The sequence below is a fragment of the Amphiprion ocellaris genome, chromosome 13 (genome assembly GCF_022539595.1).
Source record: "Amphiprion ocellaris isolate individual 3 ecotype Okinawa chromosome 13, ASM2253959v1, whole genome shotgun sequence".
Classification (NCBI taxonomy): domain Eukaryota; kingdom Metazoa; phylum Chordata; class Actinopteri; family Pomacentridae; genus Amphiprion; species Amphiprion ocellaris.
In genome coordinates this window covers 3686110-3711504 of record NC_072778.1, presented here as the reverse complement: position 1 = coordinate 3711504, position 25395 = coordinate 3686110, and the positions used below count along the sequence as shown (strand labels likewise).

At 39.6% G+C, this 25395-nt stretch overlaps 1 protein-coding gene across 4 annotated transcripts in view; it reads right to left on the bottom strand.

Moving 5' to 3' along the window:
* glra1 (glycine receptor, alpha 1) overlaps positions 1–25395 on the bottom strand; it is a 153817-nt gene that overhangs the window by 66686 nt on the left and 61736 nt on the right. For all 4 annotated transcript variants that reach the window (XM_035954791.2, XM_023284697.3, XM_023284698.3 and 1 more), the window contains one exon: positions 14892–14959. In XM_035954791.2, the coding sequence (XP_035810684.1) occupies positions 14892–14959 (68 nt within the window). The remainder of the gene's footprint in view (positions 1–14891; positions 14960–25395) is intronic.

Genomic DNA, 25395 nt, shown 5'->3' with positions numbered 1-25395 from the left:
AGAAGCATAAAAGTTGACGTTTAAAATTCAGTCTAGGGCTGATGAAACATTTCAACAATGAACACTTTTGGTTAAGTTTTGAGCATTACGACATTTTGCTAAATTCTAAAACAAAGATCTGCAGCTGGACTGAGGTGGGCTGTTGGAAGAAAGCTACATCCTTGAATCAAGTTTGGTGAAGTATGAAGTACGTTAAATCAAGTGTTCAGGAAGTAATTTGTCATTGTATTCCCACATGAGCTTGCTAAGGTTTAGGTAACATACAGTCATTATGACAGATTGATGATGGGGGTGCCAGTGCAGTGGACTTAAAAATTAAAGCCAGGTCATTTTCCAAAACAGCAATTTGACATCCTTCAGTGAGGCACTATGGTGGTTCCTTAAATATAAGGTTGGGACGAATAACAAAAATTATTAGCTGACTAGTTGTGTACCAACGACCATCAACGAGTCGATGACTAACTTTGACAGTTTAAGTTTAAATCTAAGCAACAAATTGTCAAACTGAGTGTATTTAAGGAACAAAACTACTAACCTACAAGTCAAAAATATGGCATTAACAACTTGAACTATATGAAGACAACGTTCATGTACAGCTGGATATCATTCAAAGGTTTTCGTACAGAGTGCTGGTTGCTTTTGGGTGTTTTGGATTGTGCTGGTTCCAGTTTGATGTCTGCAGGGGCTCTCTGTCTACCATACACATACTTTGTCAGTTATTTACCCTTGAATTGATGTACAATCATACCATCTGAATTTCTGCCTCGTCAACTGAAAGAAAAATAGTCAGGAAATCATAGCCAATAATTAGAACTAGTCATGCCAACACTAGCTTAAAAATGTGAGTGCATGTTCCTGCTAGATCATTGGTTTTAGCTGTACAATTACTTCAGCAGAGTTGTAGAATTTTGTCTCATGCTATCATAAACCAATGTGGTGCAGCCCCTTGTATTTTGTTTCAGATGAAGGCCAGTTTTTAGTCTAAACACCAACTAAGTTTGCACATTTACTGGTTTCTAATGCAGGCCAAGCCAGCATTGCACCTTGCCTGTTTCTATTTGTATGATGTATCAGACGAATGATATGGACATCAACTGACAAGAAACAAAAAAAAAAAAAATAAAAAATCAGTCTTTTCAGTTCTGTTCTCATAGAAATAAGAAAATAAAGAAACATCTTTTAACACAACTAATTTGAGAACATTGAGAACTGAGAGTCCAGCCCTCAAAATCATAAGAGCTCATAGGATTCCCTTGGAAATTCAACAATTACACAAAAATATATTATTTATACACCCTCATATTATCCTATTACTACTGCTCTGTACACCTACAACTACCACGGCGTCGTTCTCTGGAGTCTCTCCGAAGCAGACGAGGCGGGTTGGAGGAAAATTGTTTTGGCAGAGAAATTAAATTACAGCAAAAGCAACAAAAGTTATAAAGCATAAATCCCTGAAACCCCACGAACAGAAGGATGTAAAACGTATCCGCGGGGAGATGTTCCCTTTAAAGCAGAAGGAAAGATGTGGAGGAAGGAGGAAAAAAGGCTCGTCAAGGGTCATTGCACTGCTGACTCGAGATGCTGTAACTCCACACGGAGGAACGGATCGACAGATACCGGCAGATGTAGCGATGGAGTGATGGACAGGATTTCGCGGTTGAATGAGCAGGTGGTTATGGGTCTTCATCCATATGTCATTTTCTCCTTTATGTGAATGTAAGAGAATTTACTGATCATGGCGAGTTGTAGCCTCGAGGTATATCAGAGATCTATTTCCCGTCTGTGAAGCAGCGCAGCGCCTCAGATCCACCTCGGCCTTGACGACTACAGCTTTTTATTTCTTTACTCTTCATCCCTATTTGTCTGCTCCTTCTTGAGGTCTTTTGCGTTGCTTGATTGATAAAACGAAGGTTTGAAAAGTGTTGCAGACATTTGGCAGTTCCACAAAACTGAAGGAGAACCGTGAAACTACACACAATAAGGAAGTTGCCAGAAATAGAGGCACGCAGAGCGCAGACAGGCAGATGGATGTGGAGAGTTGTCCTGGCAGCTGAAGGTCATGGATCTGCTGCTCCCTCTTTAGTCTTACACCGGGAGATTTAGCGATACAATGGGAGGACATGCAGAAGGATAGATGAACAAAGGATAGAGGGGTGTAGAGAGTATGTTTCAAAGACAGGCCTTGTGTCGCTGGATGTATACATTTCAAACTCGCAGGCTTCAAGCTGAAGCTCATAACCAGTGTTTCTGTTTGGTTGTCTAAAAAAAAAAAAAAAAAAAAAAAGACAATTAGGCCTAGTCTGAACATTCTTTGGTACTTTTTAAAACAGACGTTTCTCCTCCTTTGTTGTCCAAAAAATAATCTATGCGAAAACGCAATACAATCACTTCTGAGAACATGCAGGGAAATAACCCTAATCCTAAAGCTGTGCTGGCCACTCAGACACCTGAAAAAAGCTATTACCAGTTCCGTTATGGTACATTGTGGAAAGAGGGGAATCATATGTGTGGACTGACAGCAAAGAGGAGAAATTCCTCTCTTTGAATCATGAATGAACACATAAAAAGTCCTGTTAACAAGATTAAAACGGCATTCATCATAACACAAAATCACCTCATATAGACACAGAATGGTGCACAGTCTGTCATCACAAGCTAGAAACTCTATTTCTACAAATAAACAGAATTTTTATCAGTTTTCAGTGGTCTAAAAAAACATTTGCTTGTAGATAAATAGCCAAAATGCACAGCAAAAGCTCCATTCTGAAAAATACCCATGTATGCCTAGACAAGAGTGTGGTTCGTTGTTCGAAAATAAACATTTGATTTGATTTGACAGGCAATTTGTTAGACATCACATAAATGAGGGGAGCCAGAACAATCTTTACAGGAAGACTAGTGTGGCGAAAATGTGCCAAAGTTCAGGGCAATCCATAGCTTGAAATCTTTATTTAATTGAACAGCACAAATAAGACTGCAGTGAAATGTTTGGCTCTGTCTTAAACTGCTGATCTTTGCTATAGTGATGCAAATAAAAGATTCAGTTTGGGTCTAAAAAGGTTTCATCCAGCTGGAGTTTGGAGGTTAAAGCCAGACTGCAACACAAGTCAGCTTCAGGCTCCTAATGTAAGACGGGATTGAAGAGATATAAGATGTAAAACCTTTCTGTCCTCATACATGAAGACAAAATATGTTAATTATGAGTTTAGCTCACTTCAGTCTTGATTACGATCCCATCTGAGCTGTTTGTTTGCAGTGAGAACGCCAGACAGATGGAGGAAATATTGACAATAATGCAACACACTTTGGTTTTGGCACACAAATAACTTGGCTAGGGTTACAGAAAGGATTTAGGTAAGATTAGAGGACTTTTATTACTCCACCAAGGAATGCGGCAGAGTTATATGACAATTGGCGTACGTTTGTCTGTCTGTTCACAACATTACTAAAAACGGAATAAAGGATTTGGATGAAATTTTCATGGAAGGCCAGAAATGACACGAGGACCAAGTGAATAGATTCTGGCAGTGATGTGGCTTATAGTCTGAATTCACAGATTTGTTAAGGATTTCTGTACACAGCGTCACTGTAACTATGACAACAAGTGAACGTTATGTCAGCTGCCTGCTGATGATCACATGATTGCGATCCTACTACAAATCCATCGCTGCAGACTTATCGGGACTTATCCATCAGTAATGATGCAAGGAATAGTGAATTAAATTGTGGGGGTGTTTCCGAGATCCATCAATTCTTGCCACCTGCTACATATTTAGGTCACGCGATTCGGTATTTGTACAAAACATACACATGCATAACACACGTCTGTGCTCAGCACAAGGTCATTTTGTTTGTGGGTACATCTATTTTAAATGGCCACATTCTATCATGTTGTGATTTCTGATCATCAATAACTAATAAAAAATGCTGCTTTTCTACAAAACTGTGCTGCATTTCTGACAATGCCATATGGGGGAATGAACAGTCTTGGCGGAGTACTGCCCTTTCTGAGTGCTTTTCTTGTCATTGTTACAAATAATAGTTTATTTGAACTGTAAATAGACTTAAGCTGACTATGAAACCAACAGCAATCTTAAATGTTAACATTTCATCTTTCTTGGCTCCCTATTATTACTCCAACTGCTGGAGGTCTCCGCTGCTCGAAAACAGTTGTGTATGTTTTATGGCATGCATAATGTATGCTATGATTATGTTATTTTTTTCATGAGTGGATGATCCTCCATAATTGCAGTCTGGATTTCTGGAATTCCTGTCTGCACTTAAGTTAGACAACATGAACAGTGTTTGTTTAAGCTGATATAAGATCAGACATCTTCTGTTTGGAGGGTTAGAACTCTATAATGTCTCCACATACAGAATCTGTCTTTCTCACAATGATATTTCCATCAGCTTCAGTCAACTGTTCACTGAATTTGCATAAATGTTTTCAAATGCATGCTTCCTCTATGTGCCTCCCTTCCACACAGCTGTGCAAATGCTCTGTATGTGCAGCCCGATCGATCCAGGTAGAAGATATTAGCCGCCGCTCCCTCAGAGCTTTATTGTGCAACCCGTCAGCCACCCATTCTCCGTTCCCGAGTCTCTTTATTCAGCGTGGGGTGGCATTTAGCTTGCCCCTCCATCTCCCTAATTGTCAATTATTTTCAGAATACGGAGCTCGGCTGCTTCGGCCAGGCTGGAGCCATCATTAAGCTGCGTGGCATAGCAGAAATGCATCGCGGGGACAAGGTGCCACCATGCCAGCAGCCCAAGCGGGTGGCATTTGCAGGAGCAATCAGCTGCATGTGTGTGTGTGTGTGTGTGTGTGTGTGTGTGTGGAATCCAGTCACATGGCAATCAGCCTGACACCCGTCCCCGTTTATCACTGTTTATTACACCGAATATCTCACACGAAACAAATGAGCTTGACCTTTCGTGAATGAGTCGCCTTTTTCTTCTGCCCGAGAATATGATGAACAACCTGAAATGGCGCAGAGACGAGGAGAGTCTGTTGACGCAGAGAGGGGAACGAGGGAGTACGGAGGAGAGCTCGTGCCAGGATCATCAGTCACCAACACACCCAGGCAGTTTGATATGAGCTTGGAAAGGGCAAAAGTTGCAGAAATGGACTTGATGGAGTTGCTCCAAACAATTATGTATTCAGACGTCACACGCATCCCAGAGGGGGTTTGAACTATTCAAAGTCTACAAATCACAAGTGTAACCTTTTACCAATCTGTTCATCCACCAGCTGACTAGCAGCATCCACTCACATTCACACAAGTGTCTGAGCCTTCCTTTATGAACCGTGACTTCTTGCTGTTCCTCCTCTGACTCCAGAACAGTGACGACTTCCCTCCACACCTCAATCCTGAAGCTCCAGTATTGCTCACTTGCTCACCTCCACATTAGTTTACATTCTGTGCCCTCATGTGTCGGGATTATTTCTCTGAGAGTGGAGCCTTTTCTGCTGTTTGCTATCAAATGATCAATCTGTTGAGTGTCAGACTGAAATCTATTTATGACTCATCTATGCGGCATCAGAGCCACTCATAATTCTTACTGAGCATCAGAAAAGTTGGTTAACGACATTTGATTTCCTATCTAGATAGCTGGTGAGCTGTTTCTGTGGAATTATCAGTTACTAAAGCTGCAAGTTAATTCAGTTGAAGTATTTTTTTGTGGTGCAGCTCAACCCATCTCCACAGCCTGTCATCAGTGCTGAACAATGGTCTGACTGCACTTCATTTTCAAATTTGTTTGTGTTTATTTAAACTGACAATTACCATTTTAGGCGTACGAGGCTCAAGATGCAGCAACGATGCTCCTGGAAAACAGTGACGAAATATGTGCATTAAAATTGCTAATTCACTGAAAGAACCAAACAAGTCTGTCTGATTGCACAATTCAAATCTTCATCAGAACTTGCTATCTGAAGTGTCAGGTTGTTGCTCTGAGGTTGTTCTGGGGAAAGGGAGGAGAATGCCACATCAAATGTCAAACTTTTAAAATATATAGATATTGAAGATATACGGAAGTTGAAAAATTCAGTTCAACAAACTACAAATCTAAATACTGTATAGCCCACCAAAAATGAGCACAGATGGTGATGTGCTCTAATTTTATTGAAGCCTAATGTATAAAATTTGTCATCTGTCACTTATCTTAAGTCTCAGGTTGTTGCTCTGAGGCTGTTTTTGGGAAAGGGAGAAGAATGTCACGTCAAATGTCAAACTTACACCCCAAATCTACATCTGGTGAGTCAGACTAAATAGTTTTTAACATGTTTCCTCAAAATATTTAGATAATTATATGACTATTTAGATATTTTTTCAATCTCAACAGCTCCAGCAGGCCTATTATTTTAAAGTACATAGACATGGAAGATATCTGGAAGTTAAAAAATTCTGTTTCACAACAAATTACACATCTAACTACAGTACAGCTCGGCTATAATGAGCTCAAACTTGATTGAAGCCTAATGTATAAAATTTGTCATCTGTAATTCTGTTTCACTTTCATCTTCTTGGCTTGTCAGACATGGACACGCTGCAGTTATTTCTGGTAAAAACTCTGTTATTTTGTGTAACAAACATGGCTGCATTCGACAGAAAAGCAATCAGAAAGCACAAATATTGAATTTCAGGAAATAGCTTAGAGTAATTGGCTCATTTGAGAAATTGTTTATTAAAAAATGTCATTGATACTGAGGCAGCTCCGTAATAAACACTCCCATGTGAGGACATGACAGAAGAGCATCGGACTGGTAAGTGCGACCCTCAAATTACCATCCGCCGCCACCACGCTGTTATGAAACCATTAGCAGAGGAACTGCTGTACTTACACAATACCACGCTCATTTCCGCGTGTATTAAACTCAGGCAGTAAACCACGCATGAAAGACCGCAATCGTCTTCCTCCTCTCCTTCCTCCAGCAACAACATCGACAACAACTGCAATAACTCCGAGAAACAGCGGCAGCCATATTCTAATTCCACGCCTGTCATAACATCCTGCCGGCTCCCTGGATGCTGCTCAGGTAGCAAGAGGAAGGTAGGAGGTTACGGAGGCTCACACATTATGGTAGCACATCTGCTCTGCTCAGACAACGCTGCACCAAACGGGAGGAAGATGCTGTTTTTCACTGCGCAGCCTCAAAATAAGCCACCGCCGGCAGCACAGCGGGACGTCAAGTCAATTTACAGAGGATCCGAGAAGCAAACATGTCTCTGGATCAGAAGGTGATTTTAATGAAGGACAGTTCTGACCCCCCATGCAATTAAACCTGTATTTTCTTTGTGTCTAAAAACCTCCCTCTGACTAAATCACAAGCTGGTGAATGCTGGGAATGAGCTCTACATCCAGGAAACAGATTAAAACATCATACTGGACTGTGGAATTTAAACATTGCGAGGAGTCACATGGAGCAAAATGGTTTATTGGTCAACTGGTCCAGTGATCTATGCCTCATGCCAGCTGCTTTGACTATATATGATCGGTTATATCGGTTTCCTGTGGTGCAGACGAGGAAGAATCTGGGTTGCCAATGAAATAACAACATGAGGGATAACCTCCTTAAATCATTTTTGACAGTTTGGTCAATATTTGTGCATACTTCTGTCACTGAAATAGGAGATGCTCTTTGAAGATCCATTTTTACATTGGATTTTTTGCACAAAGTTACTTTTGTAATATAGAATACAATTTTTTTTAAACATTTGTTTAACTAGTTTGATTACAAGAAATTTTTGTGTTGACATAGTTCAAAAAAATGAAATGATCATTTTGTGGACATCTGGGAAAGAAAAACAGGCACCATTCTGCAGCAATTGTATGAATAGTTTTCCATCCTGAGGCAATATTTAGATCTGCGTTGCAGCTGATACCAAGACTACAACAGTCGGAGATGATGTGTGCAGACACAGAAAATATCCTGTTACTGCTGCTCTGATTAGCCAACATTTCAATGACACAGACACTGAAAACCACTTTTTATTTTTTTTAACTGGCATGTCTTTGTTTACATGAATTTCCCGAAATACTTCAGTTCATTCGAATAAAAGTCTTTTGTCTCCAGGTATTGGTCAGCTGCAGGTACAGTGGAGGCTGCAGAGAGGTTTGGCATGAATTAATCAATAGAAATATAGTGTCAACCAAAGATTTTGGGGGTTGAAAAACATTCCAAAGTACTAAAAAGTTGACACTTGACAGAAATATTGTCTGTTTTCTTTGTTTTGTTGTAAGTTAACTGAATTTCAAACCTATTAATATTGTTTCCAATAGTATTAATGGCAGAATGGAAAGAGGATATTAAAGACAAGCATGGTTTAAACCTTTGATGCATGAGTGATTGGACCCTACACTCTTCCATAAGTGAGTTAAAAATGAGAAACGGTGTGTTTTAATGTCATTTTGGTTGAGAATAATCATTTGTATTGTTGTTTGTATTATAGTTTTTCCCACACAAGAATGATTTCATGTTTGAAATATGTTAATTTTTCACTTTACAACAGATTTTGAACATTTTAATAATTGAAAAAGAATGTCAACATCCATTTTGTTGACATTTTTCCACTCTTTTCCTCCAAGTTTGTGCACTTCATGATATCACTGATACTGTGCTTGGGGTAGCAAGACAAATATTACAATTTCTTTGAAAAGCAACTTAAAAATTGAAATGGAATGACATCAAAAGCATGTTTTTTAAGGAACAGCTGGCATATGAAATGATAAAAACTTTTCATTACAAAGATATTGGCAGAAAACTGCCTCACCGGGGCATCTAAGGGTTAACTGAATGAATTGCTTCAGAAAGTCTGGGACATTGCTGACCTCTAAATGAACACATAGACGTTTTGATCTGTTAATGTCTCTGTGTGGTTGATGCTGCGACATAAATCTACTTAGGGCAAAGTCAAGGTTGTATTTAAAAGAAGCTCGTGAATGTGAACAGTCCTCTGTATCAAAGTCACTTTGTAATCTTACAGGCCAACCTGAGCAGCAAGACAGTGTCACGCTATTTCACACCATCATTCACACATTCAAACATCTTTTCTTATTTCAGATCCTCTCTGCAGACTGTTCCTTTAAGGGACTGTACATTCAAAGCAGCATCCAATCACAGCCACAGCTATGATGCTGCTCTATAGTAGGACCGGAGGAAAACGAAGCGAGAGAGATGCAGGAGGAGAAAGTGAATATAAAAGAGGGATAAAGCTCGCAATAATACTTTAACACGGCGTGTAAAGCCCGTTGATAGAGCTTCATATGGAGAGCAAGAGAGAGAATGAATGAGGGGCTGAGATAACTGTGAATACGTGGGAGAGGGAAGGGGAGAAAGGAAATAAAGTTATTAAAGCTGGAGAGCTCGAGTATAGCACAACATTTCAAATATATTATATCCAACTGCCTCTCACTGACTGTATTTGTTATGTCTGATGGAATAATCCTCAGGTGTTCAGAGCCCTTGTGGTTCCTCTCAGAGTTTTGGGTTCAGGAGCAGATAAGCCACCTAAATCCTCATTAGGAGAAACAGCTTTATCTGTTCAGGAGATCAACATGTGGCTTCTATTGACACACGTACATGAAAATATGTCGTTTGTTACCTGCAGAGCTCAAACTAAAATCTGACTGTGAACATTTTAAACTCATAAATGATCTTGTTCATGGTGCTTTTATTGTATTATAGGTCTGTATCTTCTTGCAGAGTTCTGATTGTTTTTAGACTTAGATGACTTTATTAATCCCCGGAGGGAAATTAAGTTATTACAGCAGCACGGATACTTAATAAACAGTGAGGCAGCACATAATATTAGGGTATAAAGTGAAGGTAAAATAAAGTGACATAAGATTTAAAAAAATAAATAAAATATAATATACAAAAAATCTACAGAATATACAAGAGTGACAGTATTTTTTTTTTTTTTTTTTAAAAGGTGACCGGGTAGGCCATTCCATAAACGTGGTATTATTGATTAAAAACTATAATTATTATTTTATATTCTATTATCATATGATAATTTTTTATTTATTTATTTATATATATATATATATATATATATATATATATATATATATATATATATATATATATATATATATATATATATATATAGTTTATGTTTGTTTAATTTTATGTTTAATTTTATTTTTTGTTTCTCTATTTTGCCTCCATGCTTGTCTCCTGTTGGCTCTGTGTAAACACTGCCTGCAGTTCAGCCGGATGCTCCCTGAATTTGTATCAATTTTTACTGATAGTCACAGCTCAATGAATCATGGCTTATCAGTAGAGGTGCACAGAATTGTTCTTTTAAATTTTTTTTTGTAGGATCTGGTACTAATACTTTATATTTTTCTCTCAAAATTTTGAATGCGGCTTGTAGAATTCAATCATTTTAATGAAATATCACAGAAAAACGGCAAAAGTGAACAAGACTGGTATATGTGAAAAGAAAAGAAGTGTGTGTGTGTGTGTGTGTGTGTGTGTGTGTGTGTGTGTGTGTGTGTGTGTGTGTGTGTGTGTGTGTGTGTGTGTGTGAGAAGAGAGAGAGGGAAAGAGTGAGCGAGCAAGCGAGCGGGGAGAGCGCTGAAACAGGAATAAAGCCGTGTACCGCCGGGACTTGGACAAGCACTGTGCTATTCTACCGACTCCATCTATCACTGTGCTCCGGCCCAGCAGCACCGTGGACGTGTGTGTGTGTGTGTGTGTGTGTGTGTGTGTGTGCAGCCAAATCTATCTCTGTGAGGACCAGCCGGAGTTTAACACTTTTGTGGTGAAAACATTTGTGGGAAATAAGGAGATTTAGGATGGTGTTCACTTTGGGATGTGTGAGGGTTTTGTTTGTGATGCATTCCTCACAAATACAGCAGTGTGTGTTTGTGTGTTTGTTGATAGTGGAGTGATGTTGTGGACGTAGCTGAAAGCCGGAGCCACACACTGCAACCAACACTATCCCTGCATGGAGACCTCGACCACAGCTTCCTGCTCATTCTGTGTTTCGCCTCTCGAGCTTTAAAATGGATTTTCTGCTTTGATAAAACCTGATAAATCCAATTATTTCAGGCCTTTGTTTTGCCTCTAATCCACCCTTTGAGAGATTAAAGCAGCAGCACTGACTGTGGTCTTCAGAGGGTGGATGGAGTCTCCAAAAGTTACACAACGCTCGCCACTTGTTTGACACGCTGCAGTGTTTGGCTAGTTTTCTGTACAGCATACAACAAACCAAAATCTCAGATAAAGAGAGTGGAAATCAGGACACAATGGGAATAACATCAGCTTCTTTTAGGATGGGCTGATGTGTGATTCTTGCAGCATCTTTTTCGGATGTGATGTTCCCATTAAAAAGCCGCTATCCACTGTTAGATACCAGTGGTAGAGACCTCCTCCACCCTCTAGCAGGCTCAGTAGTCACCAAATTTAATGGTACTGCTGCAGCAGATGACTTTCATTATTAGGTTTTTTTTAGATTTAGTTTTGACTTAAGTTTTGCTTTTGTTTTTCACTTGCTGTTTGGTTTCTACAATTCTACAATTTCATTGTAAAATATACAGACGAACAATGCTGCAAAATAATAGTACCATTCCTGTCAGCTAAGAACAGGAAACTGAGGCTACAATTTGTACAGGCTCATCAAACTTGGACAATAGAAGATTGGAAAAATGTTGCTTGGTCTGATGAGTCTCCATTTCAGCTGCGACATTCAGATGGTCAGAATTTGGCGTAAACAACATGAAAGCATGGATCCATCCTGCCTTGTATCAATGGTTCAGGCTGCTGCTGGTGATGTAATGGTGTGGGGGATATTTTCTTGGCACACTTTTGCCTACTTCCAGCAGGATAATGCACCATGTCATGAGTTCACTGCATTCCAGTCACCTCCACAGTCACCAGACCTCAATCCAATAGAACCACTGGGACGTGGTGGAACGGGAGATTGGCATCATGGATGTTCAGCCGATAAATCTGCAGCAACTATGTGATGCTATCATGTCAATATGGACCAAAATCTCTGAGGATTGTTTCCACCAACTTGTTGAAAGTATGCCATGAAGAATTAGGGTAGTTCTGAAAGCAAAAGGGGGTCCAACCTTTTACTAGCAAGGTGTACCTAATAAAGTGACCAGTGATATACTACCGTTCAAACATTTGGGGTCACCCAGACAATTTAATGTTGTCCATGAAAATTCCCACTTTTATCCATGTGCTAACATAACTGCACAAGGGTTTTCTAACCATCAATTAGCCTTTCAACACCATTAGCTAACACAATGTAGTATTAGAACACAGGAGTGATGGTTGCTGGAAATGTTCCTCTGTACCTCTATGGAGATATTCCATTAAAAATCAGCTGTTTCCAGCTACAATAGTCATTTACCACATTAACTATGTCTAGACTGTATTTCTTCAATAAAAAAATACTTTTCTGTCAAAACTAAGTACATTTCTAAGTGACCCCAAACTTTTGAACGGTAGCGTATATACAGTTTTGGAAAGTTTTTTTTGTACACCCTTAAAATTTTACACAATCTCAAATATTGTCATGAAATATTTAAGGAAAAATCTTTTTTCTGTTTCAAAAGGTGTGGCTGCATTAGACAGACACAAATTAATACAAATGTTTTTTTGTTTTTTTTTTAATTTTGGTAATGTTTACAACAAAAACGAACAAAATTAAATTCTACCAAATTCACCCAATACTCAAAATTTCTCATGTATTTTTATGGAACCAATTAATTTTAAGTTATTAATGGCTTTTTTAGGATTTGCTTAATATTTTGGTTGTGACTGTACAAAAAGAAATTTCACTTGAAGACCTAAGAGCGATTGTTCATGCAATAATCCACAAATGCATGGGGTGTCCGGAAACTTTTTTCCACCACTGTAGCCCTGTGAGAGACTTTATATGGCTATAGTTGCAAGAAAAGTTCCTAAAACTGCTAAAAGCAAAGCATGACACCTTGATATATCTTAGTATAACCATGAAATTTCTGTTGCTCTGTATCTCCTCACATATTTTCACATTTTTCTGTTTGTCTCTTCCCTTAAATCTCTCCCTCAGTGCTGTGACGAGGATCGACTCGGCTTCTGCAGGAAAAATCTGGAATTTGCTCTGCATGACGAGGATCTGTAGAGGCCAGCACTTCCAATGCAGCAGGGTGTGTGTGTGTGTGTGTCTGTGTGTGTGTGTGTGTGTGTGTGTGTGTGTGTGTGTGTGTGTGTGTGAGTGTGTGTGTGTGTGTGTGTGTGTTAGTGTGTACTACAGGAGGTTCACACTGGGATACTGGGCTATCCCAATGGGATATCTAGTCCCATCTCTTTTCCTGCATTTGTGCCTCACCACATTCTCTCCTATTTCTGTCTCTTCTTCCTCTCTCCCTTCTGTCATTTCTCACTTTCTCTTTCTTCTACTGTCTGTGACTCTAACATGCGAGCTCACTGTTTCATACTGAAGGTGCAAGTCTATAAAAAGCACAGCACGGTTATACATTTTCAAGTATAGATTTCCTGAAACAGCTGTGCATTGTAGATTTTAGCTTAATCTTTAGGTTAATCCACATTTACTGAGTATTTCCTGCAGCAGGATGATGTGTGTGGAGTCAGAATAATCTACAATGTGTGTGTGTTCATGTTAATGAAGGGACGTGTCACTCAGTTTGGCTCAGTACATGTAATTTTAATAGGTTTTTGGGCAAATTAAACTCCGTGGCACAGTGGTAGAAGATATCTCAGGCTTTGGATTTGCAGAGCTGGATGCTATCATCGCTTGCTTTTACCGTATTGTTGGGTACTGAGAGGAATACAGAACATAAAATGCCCTGTTTTAACTTCAACCTTTTAAAGGCCTTGAAAACCAATTTTCTTTATCAGCTTCTTACCATACTGCAAGCCTTGGGGCGCTATGAAAAGACTATTATTTAAAGAGGGGTAATTTCACATGAGACATTTCTAGATTTGCATTTTGCATGTGTTTGGCCAAACCTCTGTCCCTAAAAAAAAAAAGACTGATGTCAGCAATTCACATCAGATTTTACAGAAGCAAGGAATTTAATGTCAACAGGACACTGTCAGTCAAATCTGATTAAACCACTCAAAAAGCTTCCCATTACCAGGGATATAACTGCTAAAAGTGCTAAATTCTCTCATATTTGGGAACTTTTAAAGATATTTAGTCTGAAGATATACTGTAATTGAATAATACTGTGTATTTTTGCAATGTAAACTCCAGTTGAGGACGTGGCCTCGGGCCCAGCAGAAGGTTTATGTAGCTGACAAGCTCAGTGCTTTTGCTGGATGAAGGAATGATTCATGTATTTTTTGGAGGTCACAGGGGTGAGCGTGTCCCGGTTTTTCAGCCACATCCAGAGGGCTGTGGACACTGAGATCACCTCTGTTGTCACATGCACCGAGGTTTCGCCGTCGCCACATCTGCTCTGAGCCTTGCTGCTGTGTGAAGGTTGACAGTTCGCTTATATCACCGCTAATGGATTTTCTGTGTAATGAACGAGCGTAAATTTCCCCTCCATCGCTTGCAAGCAGGCACGACAGCATCGCAGCCGCCACGCCGTTACGCAAATGGCCGCCATCGTGATGCGCTCTTTCAAATGAAGTGTTGCGAATGTGAGACAGGCTCAATGAGGCGACAGAGTTTCTAAACACTCACAAGGCAGGAGGCCTTTAATTTTTTAAAAGGGAAATAAAAATGAAACTTTTTGGTTACGCTGAATATTGCCGCAGCCGTCGTTTGAATTAAAAGCATTTTTTCCAAAATTACTTGAGCCACGGCGGTTTTCATCAGCCGCCTAACCGTCCGAATCCACACATAAAGTGATGAATAAGTGACATCAGAATATTCACTTTGTCTACTGGGTGATATTGAGATAAAGCTTACCATTGTTGTTTCAGCGATGGACCCAAAACTGTTGATAAAAATGTTGCAGGTTACGTTTACAGGCGGACCTACGGAGAGAGGACAGAGAGGAGACAGAGAGGTTAGAGCGAACACGAAACAGCTTTAAATTATTTACAGCAATTAAACATTTCAGTAAACTGAAAACAGCAGTGAGATGCTACAAGAACAGCAAAGTTTTCATCAACATTAGAAGACACATTAAACTGCTTCTTAGAGGTAACTTCATAATTAATAAAATCAAATTTAACCCTCGTGTTGTCCTTGGTGTCATTCTGACCCCAAGTAAAATCTTTTGCCATTGTATGCTTTTATGTAACAAGGTTTTTTTGGCCCTAAATTCCAAAATGATGGGAAAAAATTGTGGTAATGGGTTGGACTGAAGTAAGAATAAAAGTGTAACACAGAATTGATTGACAATTTATACTATATGCTTTAAATAGACAGTCAAAAGACAGCAGCAAACAGTCAAACCAGGCAGGGTCATTTTGACCCCAGAGGGCAAAAGGTGTATGGCAACTGGGCGGATATTACGAACCCAGTTGCCATACAGTAATGGGAGGGCATTACAGACCCTCACAGCTGCCATACAGCTTTTGCCCTCTGGGGTCAAAATGACCCTGCCTGATTTGACTGTTATTTAAAGCATGTAATATAAATTGTCAATCAGTTCTGCATAACACCTTTAGTTTTACTTCAGTCCAGCCCATTACCACAAATATTTCCTTTCAGTTTGGAATTTAGGGCCAAATAGACCTTGTTACATAAAAGTATACGACAGCAAAAGATTTTACTTGGGGTGAGAATGACCCCAAGGACAACACAAGGGTTAAATACATGATCTGTGCAGTTAGAAACTAATTTACAGTAAACTGTACTCCGTAAAATATACGTCTGGATTTTGGTCGTTTTTCAGGTGCTGTTACCTTTATTCCCTACACTGCTAATAAAAACAACAAACCTTTGAATCAATGAGTTTTGATCAATTCAGGGGCCATATTGAAACCTCTCTCAGGTTAGAAATACAGATTTCTGCAGGTTAGTTGAAACAGGTTTGAATTTATTCCACTTCCCCTACATATGTATACCAGAAACTGCCTCCTAAGATCCTTCTACTTCTTGTGTTCTTTCCTTTTCGTGTTGTGCATACGTGAGGACAAACAAGATGTGAGCTGAGCCGAGGTGTTTGTGTGACCGGATATTAGAGCAGCAGGGAAGATTAAAGCTGAAGTGTGTTGATGACAGACTGCAGGAAGTAAACAAAGTGAAAGAAACTGTCTAGTCTTGTAAAGATGCCTTTAGATGCCGGCTGAATAAACAAGGACTTAAATACTGCAACGGCATCCGACTACTTGATGACGGCAGGAAGTTTGTTCCCAAAGTTGCAAAACGGGTAAACATCTCCTCACGGCAATCAATTTCACATCCACTTTGAGATTTAAAAAAGGCCCCGTCTCTCGAACTCAAGTGGTGTCAATAAACGGGAGGTGTCATTTCAAAGGAAATCGTAATGACCAACACGGTCTGCCCTCGCTCTCCTCTCTTGGAGATTAAAAGCGGCTCTCAAGGTTGTTTTCAGACGAGCGAGTCAACGTGCGACTGAGCCGCAATCAGGCCTTTTGTGGCCACTCCATTGATTCACCGTATTACCTGGTTGTACAAACATTGGCCAAAGAGTGGAGCGCTCATCTCTTTTAAGCGTAGCGGACATTAGCATTGTTTTCCCAGCAGAATATCATTAGAACTGTTCTGTTTGGCATATGTTTAAATGAAACATGGACCTAGATTTGGTCACAAAGGATTAGTTCATGGACTGTTAGAAAGTCAAAAATCCAGCCATTTTTTCCCATGTAAGTTTGGCATTTTTTAAAAACATAGCCTGCAGTTCAGCTGAAAACTCTGAATTTTTGTCATACGACTGTTGGTCACAGTTGAGCCACCGATGGCCTCACAGTTGTGTCAAGAAAAGCATTTCTTTTTGTTGTCTTTTATAGAGTCTGGTTAGAATCGACCTGAATGTTGTGATTAAAGGGGATAAAAGGTACTTTAAAATGGAAAATACAGATTCAGTCAGTCATGATTAAAACTTAAAATTCAAGTCAAACTCTTCCAAAAGTCAGGATCAGATGTACAGCTTCAGCTCCCGACTGCAGATTTGCGATTCTCTTTGGCTTGACCTTCCATATTGTTGTGGTTCTTGCAGTTTAAACACTGATCATTTGGTGTCATTGAAGCTCAGTTAGTTTTTTCTGCTGATTTGCGGAAAGACTTTTTGGAGCTGGAAAACCCTACAAACTTCTATCTAGCTTAATATGAATTAATCTTGAAAACTGAGAGAAAAAGCATCTTCTTAAAACCCCCAAGAAATTAATGAGGGAAAGTTAAAGTATGAACATCTTTTTAAAAAAATCATCATGTATTTAAAGTCCCTGCAGCTGCCTCCAACTGTTGATGTCTTTTTCTTGCTCTTTTTCCCTCTGACCTTGCTCCGAAACACTCTTTCAGTGTCTGAGTGTTGCTTTTGCCTCAGGTGGCACTTGTTTGGCACTTTTGTGCACTTTAAAGATGCAAAGTGGAAACAGCAGTAAAAAAAAAACTCTCAGCTGAAACATTTGTTCAGGGTTTCCCACTATTTCTCATCAGTCTGGTCCCAAAATGCAACTCTTATAATGTATAAAAATGTATTAAAATGTATACCTAAAATGTTTTTTGTTCAGGTTTTTTGCCTGAATTAATTACTATAATAACTGCCTACAAATTTCAAATACAGTTTAGTAATCTGATTACAGTAATCCCATTACATTTAATCCACTCATCAGTGGACCCTGTGTGGAACAGAAAGGCTTCTTACTAATGCACTGGATTACAAAATGTAATTCTTAATAATTTAAAAGGCTTTGTCAAAGTCATATTCTAATACATGTTGATGTGACTTAAGGTCAATCTATGCCTCATGCAAACACACACACATTCTCTCTCACACACATAGATATAGCATGGACACGGAGTTTGTGTTTAATGTCCCTGGCTAAACTCGATGTCTAATTCCACGTGCTGGCGGCTAGCTGGGAATGAAGGAAGGGGTCTGGATTATTTTGATGGCCAATTACTCTCCCTGTCACAGTCTGAGGACTGCTGGAGGCCACTGGGGAGAAATATCATCTGAGTCATTCACACACACACACTCACACACACACACACACACACACACACACACACACAGAAACACACCACTGTGCTTAAACCATAGAGTACAATCATAAAGTTGAAGATGTATGGTTGCGAGGGAAAAAAAAAATCATTAAAGCTAGCCAGAGGCGATGCTTCCTTACGTCACTTACATGTACTGCATCTGAATAGAACAAACAGTAGATTACTCACAGGACGGAGTGAGGAAATGAGGATGAAGCAACAAAGATGTAAGAACAAAAAAAAAACAACAAACTGAGATATGAAAATCAGCGAGGTCTGCTGGCTGCACATGAAATGAGCTCGTTTCAGTAAAGCTGAAGAGAAATGGCAGCACACCGGAGCTGAATGGGAGGAAGAAGACGCTCGCTCTGTTTTGGGCTCATTTACAGGTGATTGATGCTTGAAGAACTGTGCAAGATTAATGCTTTCCAGACAGAACTAAAAGTCTGACACCATTTCTGTTTGTTCTGCATTCGTCATTTGTCTTCTGCAGAGTATAGGAAAGGTTTTATAGCTGTGTAAATATGCATTTATAAACTCTGAAACACTTCATCACTATCAGTCCGTGCTTTAGTTTGTCCTGTGCAGCTTTCCCTACGTACTAAACTGTTTCTTCTACTCATAAGTCTTTAGCACAGCAGGTCCTCGGTTTACAACGTCCTCGACCTACGGCGTCTGGTGGTTACGTCTCCATCTCCCATAAATTTATGAAGAAAGTCTTGTTCTGTCCTTCCAACGTACAGCGTTTGCGGCGTTAAAACAAATTTTGCGCAGAAACTGGAATGCGCCACAATACGAGGAAGATGGTTTTGTTTACATTCGCCACTTGTACGCCACATAGGATTGTGCTACATTCGCTTTCTTTCATTTGTGTTGTTTTTTTGGAAACTTTTTGCCCTTCATTATGGCTCCCAAGTCAGACTCTTCTGATGGCAGTGCTTTGCAGAAAAGGAAAGCCGTCCCCACTGTGTTAGCATGGTGAGAGACATAGATACTTATGTACATATGTGAGTTCCGACTTGCAGCGAAAATCGCGTTACGTGGCAAAGTAGGAATGGAATTCCAACGTATGTAGAGACCCCTCTGTATACCTGCTGTTATTTTGCACCCGTCTCCTCTGAGAGTGAGATTTCACTTTTTAATGACTGCTGCTATTTGTAATGTTCAATGAAGCAGAGAAACTTTGCTTCACCTGCCTAAACTTTTACAACAAACTGACAGGAACACTGGAGAATTAGCCAAGGTGTCATGCAGAATTTGCATGAATTAAGACCAAAGGATTTGTGGGAATCTCATCCAGCCTCCTCCCTCTAAAGTAACTACTCATCCAAGCCTTTTAAATTCTGACGAAGTTTACAGTTTTGCTTGAAAATGTTCCATAAATTGAAGTAGTTTTCTTACATTGTTTGGTGAATGTATATTTGAAAAGGGTTGCATTTTATGTCTGCATCTGCCAAGTAGGAACAATAATATGTTAATTCTACTGGAAGAAGAGATGTTCTCTGCAATTTAGTGGGAAAAAATATGTGCATATATCAGTATCAGCATCAGCAATCAGCCCACATGAGTTGGAAAATATCAGCATATCGGATATTGGCATCGGATACAACTCGGGTACAAAGACACCTGTTGTATCCAGTAACTCCAGTTTTTATAGAATGTAATTCCTCCTGTCAGTAGAGTCAGTCCATGTAATTCAGGCGGCCTTCAGGAAAATGTAATAATCTAATAAACACCTTCTTTGTCTGAACAAGAGGAGAAACAAACTGCAGGTAAACACAGTGTGAGATAAATGGATTCCTACTAAATAATCGCCCCCGTCGGACCACCTGACTGATGCATGAAGACTCGACAAACCCGGCGAGCCCAGACTCTGATATGTCTGAGTGCATCAGAGGATTTATCCATAAACCAGCCGGTATTACATTATCACTGTGTTTTCTCTCAGAATGGCTTCTTCGGGCCTAACTCGAGTCCTCTGACTCATTTCCACTGCATCCTGGCTTTGTTTGCAATCCCTCCTTCAAAGTCCTCCAGCTCCACGGCGGGAGGGAGGCGAGCGGAGGGATATCATAATTTGTCTTTTCTTGACGTCCCTTGCGGCGCGTGACGCAAAAAAAAGAAAAAAATCTGAGGAGGAGAAGCTAATATCCACTGAACACCTCCTCTCCCTTTTTTCCCCTATGATGGCAGTTCATTTAACAACCATTCAGTGAAGGAGAGAAGGACAGAGATACAGTGTGCTTGATGGCTTTCCAATAAAGACAGAAGACGGGGATGCAGCGGAAAAAGGCGGAAAGGAAAAAGAAAAGAAGCAACAGCTCATTAAGTGTCACAGAGGACAAGGCTGGCAGTGAGTCACCGGCTACTGTAGCTGCACACTTCTATCTGCCAAACGCTGTGAGCTGCACATGTATATGCATGCAGACATGTCTGCACCTCTATACCTGGAAGGACCTTTCATTACATAATTCCATGCATCTTGAATGAACTGAAGATTGCTCAACCAAACCTTTCATTAGGCGTCTTATTTTACAATATGCTATTTGAAAGTTTGATACTTTTTTTTTGTGACAAGGGCTACACAGTGGTTTGGTGGTTAGCATCGTCGCCTTGCAGCTAGAAGATCCCTGGTTTACATCCTGGCCTGGGCCTGGGATCACACATTTTCAGGCATTTTGAGCGACTTTATGTAATTTTGGTTTCGTGACATTTTTGACATTTTTTTTGCCTCTGAGCATCAATATTCTGCTAAATATCATAGTTGGACCAAAAAAACAAAAAAGCTAAAATATGACTGTATGTGACTGAGTGAATCCTGTCCATAGATGATCCTGGTTTCTCCTTTCATCATCTATCATGGTTCTGACCAATCACCTATCACACATGCTGACATGAGCCTTGAAAGTTTACCCAGAATGCACTTTTTTCAGTTTTTCTCCAGCTACATATCATCATACTCCCACCTCCATGCCTCACTGTCAGGACTATGCATTCACTGTGGTCGTCCTGGTCAGAAGAGATGCAAAGCAACCACAAAGAGACACAAAACCATCCCTGAAAGTTTACCCAGAATGCACTTTATAAAGTTTTTCTCCAGCTACATATCATTGCACTCCCACCTCTGTGCTTCACTGTCAGGACTATACATTCAATGTGGTCATCCTGGTCAGAGCCTGGGATTTTTCTGTATGGAGTTTGCATGTTCTCCCTGTATATGCATGAGGTTTCTCCGGGTACTCTGGCTTCCTCCCACAGTCCAAAGACATGCTCAGATAAATTTATGATTCTAAATTGTCCCTAGGTGTGAGTGTGCTTGACTCTCTCTATATGTAGCCTATTATATTTTTTTGTACAAATTTGATCTTGCTTCCAAACTTTGGGCCTGTAGTGTATATTTGAGAATTTCTAAATGCAAAATGCTTATATGCCCCTTTATTCTTCATTTCCTGCCACCCTTTGGTTCCTGCTGCTTCTCATCACAAGCAGTTTAGCTGCAGCAGAATTACCACTCAGAGTCAACAGTAATTTTCTAAACAATGCATCCTTAATTTCAGACAAAACTAGACAACAGACTTCTTCTCACTTTTCAGTGGGAAATAGATTGTTCTGGATGAACTGACGGCTGTCGCTGGTAGATTTGTTCAACCTGGCAATTAACTTCATGCTAGTTTGACACTTCTTCTCCTGGTTGACTGTTTAAAAACAGTGTTTAATCCATTTATTTCAGCGCACACTACTTTCACATTTTGGAGAAAGCTTGACAGACCTGCAACGCTAATTTATGGTTGCTAAGCTAAGACTGCCTGGAGGTGCGGAGTCAAACCTCGAAACTACATCATTTTCAAACTCTGAATTTTCAATGAACCAAAAACCTACTGCTTCCAGGCTTGCATTGTTCTCTTCTCTGATATACAAACACTTTTAAACTGTTCTTAGTAGGTGACTGTCTTGAAAACATTGCACCTGAGGAACCATTTGGATGGGAGGTGAAATCTTTTCAAGAACCAAAAATAGACATCTGGTTGCCTTCTACTAAAGTCCTCCCAAAATGTTTATTATCTGATGTTATAGACATTAAAGTCATGAAAAGAAGACTGTATCCTACTATATAGGATGCTGTTTTGAAGATTGGTGTATAATGTGTAGGTCGAGAAATCTTAGGAGTTCAGAAATTAGACTTTTTCTTTGATTTATCCTAGTCAGAAATTCTGAATTCTGAATTGCCATTAAATGCAACGTTAGTTCTTACTGCCCTGAGTCAGGATTTGGTATGTGCTTGGCTGCAGCTATTAGTGGAACTACTTCTCCAACTATACACTTTATTTCCATTGCAATTAAGAAGATCTGGTTTTTGTAAAATGGTGAAACCTTTTCTTTGAGAAGACCCCAATCTTAGGGCTACTTTTCCTTGCTTTTTATAATCACCCCGATAGAACTTAAACTACCGTTCAAAAGTTTGGGGTCACTTTGAAATGTCCTAAACATTTTTTCAATGAAGATAACATTAAATGAATCAGAAATACAATCTAGACATGGTTAATGAGGTAAATGACTATTCTAGCTGGAAACGGCTGATTTTTAATGGAATATCTCCATAGAGGTACAGAGGAACATTTCCAGCAACCATCACTCCTGTGTTCTAATGCTACATTGTGTTAGCTAATGGTGTTGAAAGGCTCATTGATGATTAGAAAACCCTTGTGGAGTTATGTTGAATAAAAGTGTGAGTTTTCATGGAAAACAAGAAATTGTCTGGGTGACCCCAAATTTTTCGTGTAATTCCTACCCCAACCCTAAACTACTGCTGGTTTAAAACTCAACTCAGTCCTCATAAAGATAAAAAACTGCAAATGCACAGACATACACAGACAAGTGAACACACATTCTAAATACACAGTAAACATCCAGTGAATGCACTGTGTAAACACACATTCACAAACAATGACACATGCACACACATGAGTACACACAGCCAAACAAGAAGAGATGCACCTCAATGACAGAGAAGTGACGAATAAACGCCACATTCACGGACTACACACACATGTAGCGCAAAAACACACATCAAGAACAAACAAATATATGTGCAAATGAGCAAACAGACTCGATAAACAAATCTTACACGGATAAACACACAACTCACGCAGTCACAAATATACACTGAATCAGAAGACACACAATTGAGGAAACACCCCCATGAACAAACACACACTATAGAACATATATTGTCTATATGCTAAACTGCACACAGTGATATGAAGGTGCACTGAGGCATACGTGGAACACATAAACACACAACAGCCATTAGCATGCAGTTTTGCACGCATACATACTATCTACACGCCTCATTGCTTTTTCACCTTTTGCAGCTGATAGCATTTAATCATGTTACACAGCCTTTGTCCTCCTGAAGTTTGTCCCTGCAGGCTACTGTACACAGAGAATCCACAGCCTGGGTGGTTATGCACCAAATGTTAGGACATTTAAATGTATATTAAAAAATATTTTAACAGAAATTGGGATTTTTAAAAAAAAAAAAAAATAACATGGTACTGATTCATTCTTTGTCTATTTTGTGTGTGTTCTACTTTTGCAAGATAATATTTTACCAGTTGGCGTACACACAAACATGTGCACACGCTGAGGAGGACAATCAAGACTAGTCCTGCTGAGGTGCGTCGGCACAATAAATCCCCCTCTTCTTCGGGTGAACTCCACTTTCATTAAAAACAAGTGACAACAGCAATAAAGCAGGGCGAAACAAACGGCTCGGCTCGGCCTCTCAGCACTTCTGCTAACTGCAGCCGCTTACTGCGGGGATGCTCTAAATAGTCCCTGAGCTCTCAGGCTGTATGATTTCCCTGTATGCCTTGCGCAAAATAAAATCTTTAGAAACTACTTGCCACAAAAATACATGGCAAATGCTGCTAACTGGCTGCATTTGGTCAGGGGAATCAGATTTCTGTTCCAGGAGGCTTCATCAGAGATATCAGAGCTCGATGGATGTACCAGAGGAAAATAAAAAACAATCCATTCAGATTCACTTTATTGTATCCCCCGTTTTTTTCCCATGGCTATAGAGCTCGTCTAATGTTAATTAAATTCAGCTTGCTCACATTGTGAGATAGGTTTATTGTGCAACTTTGAAAGAACATTTCAACCTTTGTGCAAAACCAGGTGAAAAACGATTTTAGACTCGTCCAACACATACACTACCATTCAAAAGTTTGGGGTCACTTAGAAATGTTTGTATTTTTGAAAGAAAAGCAGTTTTTTTTTTCAATGAAGGTAACATTAAATGAATCAGAAATCCAGTCTAGACATTGTTAATGTGGTAAATGACTATTCTAGCTGGAAACAGCTGATTTTTAAAGGAATATCTCCATAGAGGTACAGAGGAACATTTCCAGCAACCATCACTCCTGTGTTCTAATGCTACATTGTGTTAGCTAATGGTGTTGAAAGGCTCATTGATGATTAGAAAATTTCTGGGTGACCCCAAACTTTTGAACGGTAGTGTAATTTAGAAATACTCTACAGACATTCGTTGGCATCCCAAAGGGTATCTTTCTCCACATTTTACTGTTCACATGATTAATATGCACAGTAAAAACCAAGAAAAATGTCCCAAATAAATCTTCTTTTCTTTCTTTTTCTTTTTTTAAGTGAAAATCACTCGCAAAAAGTATTACTTATGGGATGCAAGGACTATGTCTGACTCTCTGCTAATCCAATAAATGAGCAAAGACTTGAAACATGGAAGCTGAGGTGGGCACCCACCTGTCACTCATAGCGGACTTTGGATTTCTATGGTAAATTTTATGCAACGTGAAGAATAAATGCATTTCAAGTCTGAGCACATAATGTCTACTGTCTTTCCTGCACAAAACATTTGATTTTTGGTGAAATATCACAGCGATAGCTGTCACAAAAGATCTGTTTCATCGTTCAGAAGACAACCATTGCTCTACTTTGCTTGCTGCCAGTGATTTAACACGCCGGTTCTCTGTAGTATCTTTTATTTCTCAGAGTGCTGTGTTTGCTGGTCATCATCATCTACTCATTTTTCACCTTGGAGCAGAAGTGACAGAGAGAAAAGAGTGTTTGGTGGTTATCCAGGAAGTAGATGGGTCTAAATAGAGATAGTATGAAGATGACAGTCTGATAAACCTGCCAGGGAAGTGCCTGTAATTGCTTTTTTAATGATTAATAGTTTGGGGTGTTTCCGACTCCCCCACCCCTCAGCAGACTTGAAGCTTCTTTTTTTCTCAGTGTCAACTTAACATTTCAT